The sequence below is a fragment of the Otolemur garnettii genome, unplaced genomic scaffold (assembly GCF_000181295.1).
Source record: "Otolemur garnettii isolate 467f Iridium unplaced genomic scaffold, OtoGar3 scaffold00025, whole genome shotgun sequence".
Classification (NCBI taxonomy): Eukaryota; Metazoa; Chordata; class Mammalia; order Primates; family Galagidae; genus Otolemur; species Otolemur garnettii.
The window spans coordinates 14,841,818-14,856,782 of NW_003852420.1; the positions used below are offsets into that span (position 1 = coordinate 14,841,818).

At 46.6% G+C, this 14,965-nt stretch overlaps 1 protein-coding gene across 2 annotated transcripts in view; it reads left to right on the plus strand.

Moving 5' to 3' along the window:
• Nucleotides 1-14,965, plus strand: part of DNMT3B (DNA methyltransferase 3 beta) — a 52,922-nt gene that overhangs the window by 20,800 nt on the left and 17,157 nt on the right. For both annotated transcript variants that reach the window (XM_003788091.2, XM_023512239.1), the window contains exons 2-7: nucleotides 1,929-2,076; nucleotides 2,966-3,027; nucleotides 7,878-7,985; nucleotides 9,879-10,004; nucleotides 10,667-10,888; nucleotides 11,838-11,996. In XM_003788091.2, coding sequence (XP_003788139.1) covers nucleotides 1,935-2,076; nucleotides 2,966-3,027; nucleotides 7,878-7,985; nucleotides 9,879-10,004; nucleotides 10,667-10,888; nucleotides 11,838-11,996 — 819 coding nt within the window. In that variant the 5' untranslated portion in view covers nucleotides 1,929-1,934. The remainder of the gene's footprint in view (nucleotides 1-1,928; nucleotides 2,077-2,965; nucleotides 3,028-7,877; nucleotides 7,986-9,878; nucleotides 10,005-10,666; nucleotides 10,889-11,837; nucleotides 11,997-14,965) is intronic.

The following is a 14,965-nucleotide window of genomic DNA, read 5'->3' on the forward strand; positions in this document are numbered from 1 at the left end:
CCGTCATTGTTGTTTGGCGGGTCCGGGCTGGGGATTCGAACCCGCCACCTTAGGTGTACGTGGCTGGCGCCTTAGCCGGTTGAGCTATAGGCACCGAGCTGAGACCTCATCTCTTAAAAAAAAAAGTAAATTACGGCTGGGCGGGGTGGTCCACTTCTGTAATCCTAACACTCTGGGAGGCGGAGGTGAGTGGGTCATCTGAGCTCACGGTTTGAGACCAGCTTGAGCAGGAACGAGATCTCATCTCTAAAAATAGCTGGGCTTTGTGGCAGGCGGCAGGCGCCTGTAGTCTCAGCTACTTGGGAGGTTAAGGCAAGAGAATCACTTGAGCCCAAGAATTTTAGGTTGCTGTGAGCTATGGTACTCTACTGGGGGTTGACAGTTGAGTTGAGTTTTGAAACTCTGTCCCAAAAAACGAAAACAAGTAATTAACGAGGTGTGTGTTATGCATAATGCACCTGTCCCTGTCTGAGCTACTTGGGAGGATGAGGTCATTTGAGCCCAGGAGTTCTAGAGAATCCTGGGCAACATAGTGAGAGAATGTCTCAGCTGGGTGTGGTGGTATATGCATCTTATAGTCCCAGCTACTTAAGTGGAGGTGGGGGGAGCTCAGGATGATCTCTTGTGTGGGTGGATTTGAGGCTGAGGGTTTAGTGCTACCATAAGCTATGACATCAAGATTTCTGCCTGGGCCACAGAATGAAATGAGATACGGGACACAGGCAGGGAGGGCCTGGTGCATACAGGCTGCTGCTTCCTGGGGAAGTTACTAGGCGGAGTTTGAGAACAGGAGGGTATGGCACTAACAACATTCTAGAGCTGTTTGGAGCTCAATGATGTGTGTTTGGGGGCTTGTCTAGAGTTTATTTACTTATTTTTTCTAGACTTTATTTTTGCCCATGGAAGTTAAAGCAAAAAGCAAAACCAAAGGCTGGTGGCTTTCAGAAATTAGTTTGAGCTGGCATTTGTGCCCTGGATCTATTTAGCCTGGTCTGTACCTAATTCTCACCTCACCTTTTCGATGGGATATTTGACTCAGGAGACTAACTTTTGTTTGTGTGTCAGTTTTCCTTTTCTATAAAATGAATCCCAGAGTCCCCAGGCAGTGGGCCAAACCATTAGAGAGGATCTAGCCTTGTGTCTTTGCTGATGATGCCTATACTGGTGGGGCAGCACTGGGGAGATTAAGTCCCAGAGGTGGGGATGAGTCTATATAGCAGGTGGGAGCATGTCACTCCTGCTGACTGCCCCTGCTCTTCTGCCTGTGCCTCCTCCATCCTTCCCTTCTTGGGAACTTGGGACTCCAAGCCTCAGCTGGTGAGGGAGGAGGGTGAGTGAGTGACAAGCCTGCAGACCAATGGGCCCTAGAGGATGAGGTGGGGGCGGGGCTTGTGCTGCCATGGAGAGAAGAGAAACTGTTCTGTGGGGGAGGAGGGGGTGGTGGGAAGAGGACCTGGAGATTGAGGGGAAGGGAGAGAGCAAACAAAGGGGTCAGGGGAGAAAATAATGCACTGGCTTCCTGAGCCCCTGCGGAGGCTAAGCAGGGAGAGGGGGCTAGGGCCAGAGGGGACTGGGTCTGGCGGCAGGCGGGCTGGGGCAAGCTGGTTCCTAAATGGTATTGTTTGACGGGCCGGCTAATTGCAAAGAGCAGTCTGAGTCACACCCCAGACCTGGTCCCCTCCTCTATCCTGGGTGCCGGTATTTGAGTCTTTGGGGCAGCCTGGACACATGGAACCAAGTCCTGGGCCTCCAAGTTTGGTGAGGGGGCAACGTGGGCGGGTCATTGGGCAGGAGTATAAACCCTGAAATGGCTCACCAGGCCTTGGCTGGAGGACATGGAGTCAGCCCATGGAGGGAGGCGTGGGAACATGCTTGCATCCTTTGGTCCCCCTTCTTCCCTTCTCTACCTATCCTGGCTTCTCCCACAGGAAACGATGAAGGGAGACACCAGACATCTTAATGGAGAGGAGGACGTCAGCGGGAGGGAGGACTCTATCATCATCAACGGGGCCTGCAGTGACCATTCCTCGGACTCGCCCCCAATCCTAGAGGCTATCCGCACCCCGGAGATCAGAGGTGGCCAGGCTAATGGGGACGAGGGGGTGGCATTGGGTCCTGATAAACTGGGCAGTCTCTCTAGACCATAGCTGAGATGGGAGGCTCAAGGGAGACTTTAGGGAGAGGCTTCAGCAGCCTGTACCACACCCTGGGTGGGAAGAGGGCTGTGAGGCCAGACCTAGAGCCAAGCCCCTGGCAACCACCATTGCAGCCTCAGCTCAGCTGGGACTCTGAGGAGAGTGATACCAAGGGTGATGGATGGTTCCCTGTCCTCTGCCAGCCATGATCTTGGTATAGGCCAGGGACTTTGATGGCCCTTTGGCAGTGAAACCCTCTCACCTCAGAGCTGGTACTCAGGTTGGGATGGGACAAAAAAAGGCTAAGGAGTGGGAGGTCTGAGGCTTACCTTTCCTTAGTTCCTAAGCCAGGGCACTTAGGATTCTGCTGCAGCTGGTTTGGAAATCCTAGTACTGTCCTACACTTAGGTGTGCCATCCATTAGAATGTTTTGTGTGTGTGGGATCGTTCTATTATTTCTGCATCATTCACAATAGAGATTTGCCACATGCAAGTACTTGAAATGTGGCTGACAGGGCAGACACTGAATTGTTCATTTAAATGTAGTGAGTGGTTACTGGATTAGGCAACATAATTCTGGAAGGGATTGGATACCTCCCCCATTCATGCCTTCAGTAGTGTTTTGGGTCCTATCTTAGCCTGCCCAGGACTTGGTTCCATGTGGCCAGGCTGCCCTGTTCCCTCTTGTCTTATGCGTACCTGGAGAAAAGCAGAGATGCTGAGAGTCTGAATTAATCACTGAAGATGATAGTGTTTTGGGGGAGGTCCCAATCCACAGAAAAGAGCTCTTTCCTCCAAACACAGAGCTCTGTCCTCTGTTTCCTCCACAGGCCGCAGGTCCAGTGCACGGCTGTCCAAGAGGGAAGTCTCCAGTCTGCTAAGCTACACTCAGGTATGGTCTCTTCTCCATTTTTCAGGGTTCAGGGACATTGCCCAGCTTATTAAATGTGTAACTTGAGGCTCATGAAAATAATATTTTGGGCAGTGTCTATGGCTCAGTGAGTAGGGCACTGACTCCACATATCAAGGGTGGCAAGTTCGAACCTGGCCGCAGTCAAACTGCAACAAAAAAATAGCCTGGCATTGTGGCAGGCGCCTGTAGTCCCAGCTACTCAGAGGCTGAGGTAAGAGAATCACTTAAGCCCAAGAGCTGGAGGTTGCTGTGAGCTGTAATGCCAGGATACTCTACCAAGCGCGACAAAGTGAAACTCGTGTCTCTTAAAAAACAAACAAAAAAAAAGGTATATTTTAGAAGGCTGGGCACCGTGGCTCAACGCCTATAATCCTAGCACTTTGGGAGGCTGAGGTGGGTGGATTGCCTGAGCTCAGGTTTGAGCCCAGCCTGAGCAAGTACGAAACCCCTTTTCTAAAAAAATAGCTGGATGTTGTGGTTGGTGCCTGTAGTCCTGAGATAAGAGAATTGGTTGAGCCTGAGAATTGAGGTTGCTGTGAGCTATAATGCCACGGCATTCTACCAAAGGCCATAAAGTGAGACCGTGTCTCAAAAAAAAATAGGGGTGGCTCCCGTGGCTCCATACACAGAGGTAGTGGGTTTAAACCCAGCCTTAGCCAAAAGCTGCAAAAAAAAAAAAAAAGAAAAGAAAAGAAAGCACGCACTGATCCTATATGAAGACTTCAGCCTAGGATCCCCTGAAATGAGTGGCAAAAAGCCATTTATTGCAAGCAAGGGATGTTATACAGACTCAGGAATAAGTTTGGACTCAAATATAAAAAGTACAGGGGCTGCATCTGCCAATAAAGAAGTTAGTGCCATACTCTTAGAGTTAAAATGCAGGAGAAAGGATTCCATCCAAGGCACATCTTCAACTGTAGTGAAACTAGGCTCTTCTACAGGGAAGATGCTCACTAAAACTTATAAAAGTACAGGCTCAGTGCCCGTCGCTCAGTGAGGAGGGTGCCAGCCACATACACTGAGGCTGGTGGGTTCGAGTCTGGCCTTGGCCTGTGAAACAACAATGACAATTTTAACCAAAAAATAACTGGGTATTGTGGTGGGCACCTATAGTCCCAGCTGCTTGGGAGGCTGAGGCAAGAGAATCGCTTAAGCCTAAGAGTTTGAGGTTGCTGGCTCGGTGCCTGTGGCTCAAGCAGCTAAGGCGCCAGCCACATACACCTAAGGTGGCAGATTCGAATCCCCAGCCCGGGCCTGCCAAACAACAATGATGGCTGCAACCAAAAAATGGCCGGGCGTTGTGGCGGGCGCCTATAGTCCCAGCTACTTGGGAGGCTGAGGCAGGAGACTCGCTTGAGCCCAGGAGTTGGAGGTTGCTGTGAGCTGTAATGCCATAGCACTCTAACCAGGGGGATAGCTTGAGGCTCTGTCTCAAAAAAAAAAAAATAGTTTGAGGTTGCTATGAGCTGTGACATCATGGCACTCTACCTAGGGTAACATAGTGAGTCTCTTGTCTCAAAAAAAAAGGAATAAAGCATGGAAGGGCAGATTAACTCTGAGTAAAGTGCAATAAGATATTTTGAGAACTAGAGAAATCCCCTTCATAAACTAATACATATATTGTTTCTCTTACTATGCCTAATGTGTGAATAAAACTATGTTATAGGTATGAACATGTAGGAAAAAACATAGCAAAATAGGGTTCAGTATTAATCCAAAGTTTGGGGGCCCACTATATAGCAAACTATCCTTCGGTTCATGGAATGAGTGCTGGTCCTAGTATGTTTTGGGGTTGATTTTATTTATTTATTCCTGAATAAAATGGATGTATGGTTTTCGGTAACTGTGTCCTGTGTTTTTGAAATCAAGATCGTGTAACCTCAGATTTTTTTTTATATATATTTTATTTTCTTTCTTTTCTTTATTTTTTGAGACAGAGAGTCTCATTATGTCGCCCTCGGTAGAGTGTTGTGGCGTTACAGCTTACAGCAACCTCAAACTCTTAGGCTTAAGCGATTCTTTTGCCTCAGTCTCCCAAGTAGCTGGGACTACAGGCACCTACCACAATGCCTGGCTATTTTTTTGTTACAGTTGTCATTGTTGTTCAGCTAGCCTGGTCTGGGTTCGAATCCTCTAGCCTTGGTGTATGTGGCTGGTGCCCTAACCACTACTACAGGTGCCAAGCCTATTTTTTTTTTTTTTTAACAATTTGGAAAAACCGGGCGGCACCTGTACCTCAAAGGAGTACGGCGCCGGCCCCATATGCTGGAGGTGGCGGGTTCAAACCCAGCCCCAGCCAAAAACTGTAAAACAACAACAACAAAACAATTTGGAAAAACTTTGCCTAAGTTTTAACCAATTATTACAAAATATTTAAGAATTGCTGTAATATTGAGGTTTCCACCTTGTTAGGTTTTTTCCCAATTGAGTTTTCTCCCCTTTATTTGTGCTGTTTTCTAATTAACCTTAGTAGAGATTTGTCAGTTTGGTTACTTTTTCTTAAATTCAAAGAAAAAAGGTACTCGCTTGTGATCCTAGCACTCTGGGAGGCCGAGGCGGGTGGATCGGTTGCACTTAGGAGTTCAAGACCAGCCTGAGCAAGAGTGAGACTCCATCTCTAAAAAGTAGCTAGGCATCTATAGTTCCAGCTACTTGGGAGGCTGAGACCAGAGAATCGCTTGAGCCCAGGAGTTTGAGGTTGCCGTAAGCTGTGATGCCATTGCACTCTACTGGAGGCAAGAAAGTGAGACTCTTGTCAAAAAGAAAAAAAAGGAAAGAAAAAAGTCGCAGACCATGAAAGAAAACTCATCCTCTTAGTGGCTGGCAACCTGCTGAGGACACCCAACTCAGGAAGAACAAAGAGCTGTGTGAGGAATTAAGACAGTGTACTGGATCAGAGGTGTGGGGCTACTGGTCTGTTTCCTTTTTTTTTTTTTTTTTCTTTTTTGCAGTTTTTGACCGGGCCTGGGTTTGAACCCACCACCTCAGGTATGCGGGACGGGTGCCCTACTCCTTTGAGCCACAGGCACCACCCTGGTCTGTTTCTTTTTTTGAGGCAGAGTCTTACTCAAGCTGTCACCCTGGGTAGAGTGCTGTGGCATCATCGCTTACAGCAACCTCCAACTCTTGGGCTCAAGTGATCCTCTTGCCTCAGGTTTTTTTTTTTTTAAGCTGTCCTGGGCTGAGTTCAAACTCACCACCCTCAGTGTATGTGGCCAGCACCAACTGAGCTATGGGAACCACCAACTGTTCTGTTTCTGGGAGCAATTTATCTGTAACTAGTGGAATCTCTGAGCATATCCTTCGTGCCTGGCACTGGTGTAAAAGATGCATTCTTCTTCTTTTTTTTTTTTTTCTTTTTCTTTTTTTGAGACAGGGTCTCACTTTGTTCTCAGTAGAGTACTGTGGTGTCATAGCTCTCAGCAACCTTTAACTCTTGAGCTCAAGTGATTATCTTGCTTCAGCCTCCCAAGTAGGTAGGACTATAGGTGCCTGCCAACACCCGGCTATTTTTAGAGGTAGGGTCTTGCTCTGGCTCAGGCTGGTCTTGAACCTGTGAGCTCAGGCAATCCACCTGCCTTGGCCTCCCAGAGTGCTGGGATTATAGGTGTGAGCCACCAGGCCCAGCACTAAAGATTTTATGCCCTGTTATGCTATGAGGGGAAGTAGTGTTATTCCAAAATGGACTCACTCATGGCCACACAGTTGGCAGGTAAAAAATCAAATGCTTTTAACCCTCTAGTCAGACTAAGGCACTCACTGCTGCAGTTACTGTGTTTGATTTATAGTAGGTTTTGTTGAGAGACATGGGGCCTGCACTGAAGTTCTTCATGACATGATGCACGGTTAGTGATATTACTGCCTGCTCATTGTATCAAGAAGCATCCCCCTTGGTGGTGTCCATAGTTCAGTCAGCAGGGTGCCAGCCACATACACTGAAGGTGGTGGGTTTGAACCTGGCCTGGGCCTGCTAAACAACAATGAGAACTATAACTAAAAAATAGCTGGGCCTTGTGACTGGAACCTGTAGTCCCAGTTACTTGGGAGGCTGAGGCAAGACAATCACTTCAGCCCAAGAGTTGGAGGTTGCTTTGAGCTGTGATGCCTTGGCACTCTACCCAGGGCAATAGCTTGAGACTCTGTCTCAAAAAAAAAAAAAGAAGCATCACCCTTGAGTCAGGTGGCCTACATATTCTCTTATATGCTATGGCTTTGGATAATTGATCAGCTCTCTCTGCTAGGCATAGTAATATCAGTCTCGTATATTGCCATGGCCTCTTTTCTTTGGATCAAGGATTCCATGGGTTTTTCATTGTTTAATCTTGTCCTGAGTTTATCATCCTATGGTAAGCCACTGTAAAATCTTATTGGAACAAAATGAAGCAGTTGAAAATATTTCTATTTCTCTTGTTTCTATGTCTCTTGGATCAATATTATGAAGGGTTGCAGCATGACCAATTCTTTCTTTCTTTCTTTCTTTTTTTTTTTTTTTTTTTAGACGGCCTCAAGCTGTCCCCCTGGGTAGAGTGCTGTGGCATCACAGCTCACAGCAACCTCCAACTCCTGGGCTCAAGCGAGTCTCCTGCCTCTGCCTCCCAAGTAGCTGGGACCACAGGCACCCGCCACAACACCTGGCTATATTTTTTTGGTTGCAGCCATCGTTGTTTGGCGGGCCCGGGCTGGATTCGAACCCACCACCTTAGGTGTATGTGGCTGGCGCCTTAGCCACTTGAGCCATAGGCCCCGAGCCCCAACTCTTTATTTTCAACTGTTTTCCCTGTGTGGTCTCCTAATTAGATTGAAAAGTTCATGATGTTTTCTTTGTAAAGGATCTGACGGGCGATGGAGATGGAGAAGGGGAGGACGGGGATGGCTCCGACACACCAGTGATGCCAAAGCTCTTCCGTGAAACCAGGACTCGTTCTGAAAGCCCAGCTGTAAGTCACCATACACTGTGCAGAGACACTTTCCACCACTATAGCAAGAATATGTCTTATATCTCTCTAGGGGATCATTGAAGAGAAGAGAACAAATGTTTTTAAACTGGAAAAAGACAGCAAAGCTTCATGGACTCATTATTGGAAGGTTTTCTTTTTTGTGTCATTTCTTTCACAGGGTAGTTTTAAGTTCTTTCTTGGAACATTCTTGAAAGTGCCCAAGTATGATAAGGGTTTTCTGGGTAGGTGGTTCACTTGCCAATTATCTATGGGAGTTCCTGGACTCTGTGGGTGGATTTGATAGCTCAGAAAGAGTGTGAGGTCTGGAAATAGGAAGACAATTACTGCTCACATTCACTCAGCCCTCTAGGTACCAAACCAGATATGGAATATAATCTTATTTTCCCAGCACATGATGTGAATCATCCCTTTTGGAATAGATGAGAGAAGATTCCAGTAACTTACCCAAGGTTAAACATTAAATCTTTTTTTTTTTTTTTTTTTTTTTGAGACAGAGTTTCATTTTGTCACCCTAAGTAGAGTGCCTTGGTGCTCACAGCAACCTCAAACTTTTGAGCTCAAGTGATTCACTTTCCTCAGCCTCCCTAGTAGCTAGGATTATAGGAGCCTGCCACAACGCCTGGATATTTTTAGAGATGGGATCTCGCTCTTATTGAGCTCGCTCCTGAGCTCAAGCAATACATTGGCCTCCCAGAGTATTAGGATTATAAGTGTGAGCTACCACACCCACCTGGCCTAAACATTAGGTCCTGTGCAAAATTTGAACTTGGGTCTAAAACCCCCAAATCTGTGCCATTTTAACAAAGAACACAGAGCCTAAGGACTTTTCTTTCTTTCTTTCTTTTTTTTTTTTTTTTGAGACAGAGCCTGAAGCTGTCACCCTGGGTAGACTGCCATGGCATCACAGCTCATAGCAACCTCCAACTCCTGGGCTCAAGCGAGTTTCCTGCCTCTGCCTCCCAAGTAGCTGGGACCACAGGTGCCTGCCACAACGCCTGGCTATTTTTTTTTTTTTTGGTTGCAGCCATCATTGTTGTTTGGTGGTCCCAGGCTGGATTTGAACCCGCTACCTTAGGTGTATGTGGCTGGCACCTTAGCCACTTGAGCCACAGGCGCCGAGCTAGGACTTTTCAATCACCTTCCTGAAGAACCCAATAATTGGCATTATACTTGTTTCAGTAACAACTGGGCTAAGGGTTAACATGGATTTTTATTTTTGGGTACCAGTTTTTTTGGGGTTAGTTTCGTCTGCCTGCTGGGACAGCCAGAGCAGAATCTGTGGAAACTGTTAGGTTGGTCAACTGGCCTCCTATCTCCCATATTCCATGAACTGGGGAATTCTGGATGGAAGGGGCATCAGCGTCCCCATTTATTTAAATACCTGTTTACTTCCAGTTGGCCTGAGGCTACTACCATGTTTCCCTGAAAATAAGACACTGTCTTATATTTTTTCTCAAGAAGACAAATTAGGGCTTATTTTGAGGGGATGTCTTATTTTTATTAAGTACAATACAACAATCTAGTGATGCGTGAACTCCTTTCCCCTAGCTGTTCGCATATGCGCAATAGGATGCCTGTGATTGCGGTTACCACATCACCCCCCACCCCTGTAAGTGCAAATGGTTACGGCTCCGTATGGCGTGACTATGCAGACATGCTACATAGCCAAGCCCATCACTAGGTCTTACTGGGGTAGGGCTTATATTTAACAAATGCATAGAAATTCTGCTAGGGCTTATTTTTTGGGTAGGTCTTATTTTTGGGGAAACACAGTAGGTCTCCTTGGCCAACTCAAGGTTGAATCCTGACTGCACCACAGACCTTACACCTCCAGTCATCTAAGGCCTGGTGCTTATCCTCTCTTGCTTTCAGGTCCGAACCCGAAATAGCAACAGTGCCTCCAGGTGGGAGAGGCACAGGCCCTCCCCACGTACTACCCGAGGCCGACAGGGCCGCAATCATGTGGACGAGTCCCCTGTGGAGTTCCCGGCTACCAGGGTTGGTTTACCAGATTCCCAGATCCCTGTCCCCAGCTTCTAGCTGGGAGATCTGCCTCACTCACTGCACCACTGTCACCAGTGGATAATCTGTGTCCTTTCTTCACATTCCTCTGCTTTTCAGGATCTTGCTTTTCCTTATTCTCCTGGATAAGCTTCTCTTAAGCCTGTTGACTTCTCTGCTGGCCTGATCTTGGATGGAACTCTGTTGGGAACAGAAGAATGCCCTATTATTGACTGGGTTCTTGCCCCACCTTGGAAACCACTGGAATCCATTGACTTCCAGAACTGTCTTGTCCCCCTATATCTCTTCAACTGTCTTGAGGCCACCCTAGTGGGAACAGCAACACCTTTCTCCTGTTACAAGGTTGGGCGCACAGTAAGCGCTGAAAGAAGTCAATGACCCTCTGCGAGCTTGGCTCAGTCCCTCATCATTACCCATCTTTGGTGCCTTTGTCCTTTGTTCTGTGTCTCTGTGTTTGGGATGGTGACAGTGACTTTCCCTTACCACTTCTTCCGGGAACACTGTCCTCAATGGTCTCTGTTCTCCCAAACTTATGTCTCCGTTATTTCTGCTTACCTGGGAAGCAGGTGAGGGTACCAGTGGTGTCTGGTCACCCACCTGTCTTGCTGTGGCCCAAACATGTGTTCTTCTGTCCACAGTCCCTGAGGCGGCGGGCAACAGCATCGGTTGGCACACCGTGGTTATCCCCTGCCAGCCCTTACCTCACCATTGACCTCACAGATGACACGAATGACGCTGATGTGACACCCCAGAGCAGCAGTACCCCCTACTCCCACCTAGGCCAGGATAGCCAGCAGGATAGCTTCGAGTCCCCACAGGTGGATGCAGAAAGAGGAGACACAGACAGTGCTGAGTATCAGGTACTACTAAGAAAGACTCCTGCCGAGGGTGGCCAGAGATGCCAGCTACTGATGGCCACTTACAGTGACTAACTACTGTGATGATTTTTGTCATTTTTATCATAAGTATTTATTTATTTTTGAGACAGAGTCTCTGTTGCCCACGCCACAATGCCGTGATGTTATAACTCAGAGCAACCTCAAACTCCGGGGTTCAAGAGATCCTTCTGTTTCAGCCTCCTGAGTAACTGGGACTATAGGCACCCACCACAAACCATGCTAATTTTGCCATTTTTAGTAGAGATAGGGTCTTGGTGGTGCTCAGGCTATTCTCAAACTCTTGAACTCAGGGAATCCACTTGCCTTGGCCTCCCAGAGTGCTAGAATTATAGCCACCACCCCCTGGCCTTAATCATAAGTATTTTCCACATGCAACATAATCCTTCTTTAATCTGTTCCCCTCTCAGATACCAGTTATTATCCAAACCACATGAATATTGATTTTTCTGAACATTAAATATGGTTACATAGAAATTATTGTTTGCATACATAGTAGGTAGTGTGATGTTTTCATCATATATTACATATACAATGTAGGCTGTCTTTTTTTTTCCATATGGAGAAGTAGCGTTACCTCACATTCATGTGTGTGTAATACATTAAGTTGTCTGGATCATAGCTTAATTAACCAATCAAGCTTGTTGATGTCTCATTCAGGTGGTGCTGCACAAAACCTCATTACATGTGTGTGACATTAGGATCTCTTTTTTTCTGTGAACATTACTGTAGAATACATCATACTATAGGTACACTTTAATAATACCATAATAACTTGGTGTGTTTTCGCGGGCATCTCACATTTTATGCAAGCTTCTTATTGCCCTCAATGTTGGTGGAGTGGGCAGGGCTTGGCTCAAGGTGTTCTGTCTTATTATTTACTGGGTTCCTTCATGTGGTTTTTTTCTTTCAGGATGGAAAGGAATTTGGAATAGGGGACCTTGTGTGGGGAAAGATCAAGGGCTTCTCCTGGTGGCCTGCCATGGTAGTGTCATGGAAGGCCACCTCCAAGCGACAGGCCATGTCCGGCATGCGATGGGTCCAGTGGTTTGGTGATGGCAAGTTCTCTGAGGTGAGTCCAGGACAAGGCAAAGTCTTGAGTGGCACCACAGACCTGAGACTATCTTTCCTTTATTATAGTTGTGTCTTGAGATGACAGCCTACAGTTTACTTTGTGCAGATGGATGAAGCTATGCCCTCAGGCTCTGTTGAAGGAAGGATGGACAAACAGCAACCTCAACTCTTGGTTTAAGTCATCCATGTCCAGCACACCTGGCTATATTTAGGGACAGTGTCTTGCTTTTGTTCAGGCTGGACTGGAACTCCTAAGCTCAAGCAATCAATTTGCCTCTTGGCCTCTCCGAGGGCCTGGATTACAGTTGTTATTAGCCACTTCGCCCAACTCTTAAACAGATTCTTAGGGTCTTGTGGGGCCAGAGCTATTTCACAGGGAATAAAGAACTGGAAAGTTCTCTGGATCCATAGCTATTTGGATTTTATTTTTTTTTAGGTTTATTTTTCTGGGGTGGAATCCCTAGTTAGGAATCTGAGGAGTGAGGAGCAGCCACCTGGTCAATCAGCCAAAGGTGAAGAAGCCTGGAAGACACAGGGAAGGATAGTCACTGCCTCTTAGTGTCACTTAGCTGTGGAGAGAGAAAGGGTTTAGGACATCCTTTGGTAGACCAAAAGCTGGAGGTGGTGTTAGTTATGGAAACTTCTTTTTTTTATTATTATTAATTTTTTTATTTTTTTGAGATAGAGCCTCAAGCTATCCCCCTGGGTAGAGTGCCTTGGCATCATAGCTCACAGCAACCTTCAACTCCTGGGTTCAAGCGAGTCTCTTATTTCAGCCTCCCAAGTAGCAGGGATCACAGGCATCCACCACAATGCCAGGCTGTTTTTTTGGTTGCAGCCGTCATTGTTGTTTTAGCGCTCTTGGACTGGATTCGAACCTTCCACCTTAGGTGTATGTGGCTGGCGCCTTAGCCACTTGAGCCACAGGCGCCAAGCCAAAACTTCTTTTTACAGTTGGTTATTTCAGAGACTCTTTGTGTTTTATTTTTATTTTATTTTATTTTTTTTTTTTGAGACAGAGCCTCAAGCTGTCCCCCTGGGTAGAGTGTCATGGCATTACAGCTCACAGCAACCTCCAACTCCTGGGCTCAAGCGAGTCTCCTGCCTCCGCCTCCCAAGTAGCTGGGACCACAGGCGCCCGCTACAACGCCCGGCTATTTTTTGGTTGCAGCCGTCATTGTTGTTTTGGCGGGTCCGGGCTGGGGATTCGAACCCGCCACCTTAGGTGTACGTGGCTGGCGCCTTAGCCGGTTGAGCTATAGGCACCGAGCCTATTTTTATTTTTTTGAGACAGGATCTCACTCTGTCACCTGGGTTAGAGTGCAGTGGCAGCATTATAGCTCACTGCCACCTCAAACTCAGTGTGCTCAAGTGATCCTCCTACCTTACACACCAGGATAAGTTTTAAATTTTTTAATAGAGGTGGAGTCTGTCTCGCTATGTTGTTCAGGTTGGTCTTGGCTCCTGCCCTCAAGCCTCCCTCCCACCTTAGTCTCCCAGTGTGCTGGAATTATAGGCATGAGCCGCTGTACCCAGCCTATTCCAAGCTCTAGATGGTTAATTTTAGCTGTTTAAAATCTTCCTTGACTACGAATGTTTGCTGGGAAAGAGCCTTGTTAAGGCATGAATTTCTCTAATTTGATTCCAAAGATTTTGATTGTAATAGCACAGACAGAATATCTTTTCTGTGACCCTAGATGATGTTAGGTGAGGTGCCTAAGCTTGTCGCACAAATTGGGCATTGCTGGGAGCAGGGCAGGTTGGAGGGAAGTGTGGGAATGAAGGACCAACTAGTTCTTTCCTGGTATTCAGGCTCAGGTTAAGATGCTGGGTTTCCCATGAATTGAGGTCCCATGGGTCAGGAGTCTGTATGGACTCTGCCATAAAAATTTCTCAAGGGCTAGAATGGCTAGAACAGTAGGAAGCAGAGTCTCCCTGGTTGAAGAGTCTGCATGCTGATGTCCTCTTTGACCAGCAGAGGGAGCAGAAGGACAGTTTGTTGGGGTATGGTTCCCTTGAAGCATCCAAGTCCAGGGATGGATGCAATGACTTCTGTGAAATAAAGGAAGATGCATTCTTTGTAATAGTTTTGGCCCAGTGAGGCATCAAATGTGCTTTGTGCGGCAAAGTCTGATGCCAATAAAATGCATTTTGGAGTTGCTAGCATTTATGAATGGGAGTATAGTGTGAAGTCTGGCTCTGGCCACATATGAGTGCCTTTGGGAACAACACCTGTATTTTTTGTAGTTTCTTACCTTCCAGAGCCCCATTTCTACATGATCCTGTGGGAGGCCAGGATCTCAGACACAAAGTGGCAGCTAGCATTAAGGGTGAGCATTTTATGGAGAATGGAATATTCTATGTGCCTTTCAGCTCTGGTTAGCCTTCCCTGAACTCCCAGTTTCATCTCTCCCTGGCAACCTGAACTGCTCCTAGGGACTTTAAGCATCAAGAGAGGTACAGAATATTGATCAAATCACAAGAAGTAAAATAAAATAATCATAATAACTAAAATGTACATACTGTGTCAAGCACTGTTCATTTGACACATAAATTAAATGAACCCATTTAATAAAAGGATAGTGAATGTCATGCTCTTGGTTTATGTCATTATGCTCAGGAAGAAGGGAATAAAGCGTGTTTAATCCCCAGTGCTCTAATATCCATGGAGAATTTTGAGCTGAGCTGCTGGGGTCTGCAACCAGGGATGTTTGCTGTTAAAATGTACGCCTCCACAGGCCACATCTAGTTGTTTTCATTCAGTGCATCCTGCTTTCTCCACACCCAGGGCGTGCATCTGCCCTATTTCTGGCTATAGGGTGTGTTGGACTCTGCATTATTCCTATTCTCTGCTGTTTTCTTTCCTTTCTTTTTTTTTTTTTTTTTTTTTTTTTTTTTTTGACAGAGTCCCACTCTGTTCCCTGGATAGAGTACTTTGATGTCCTAGCTCACAACAACCTCAAACTC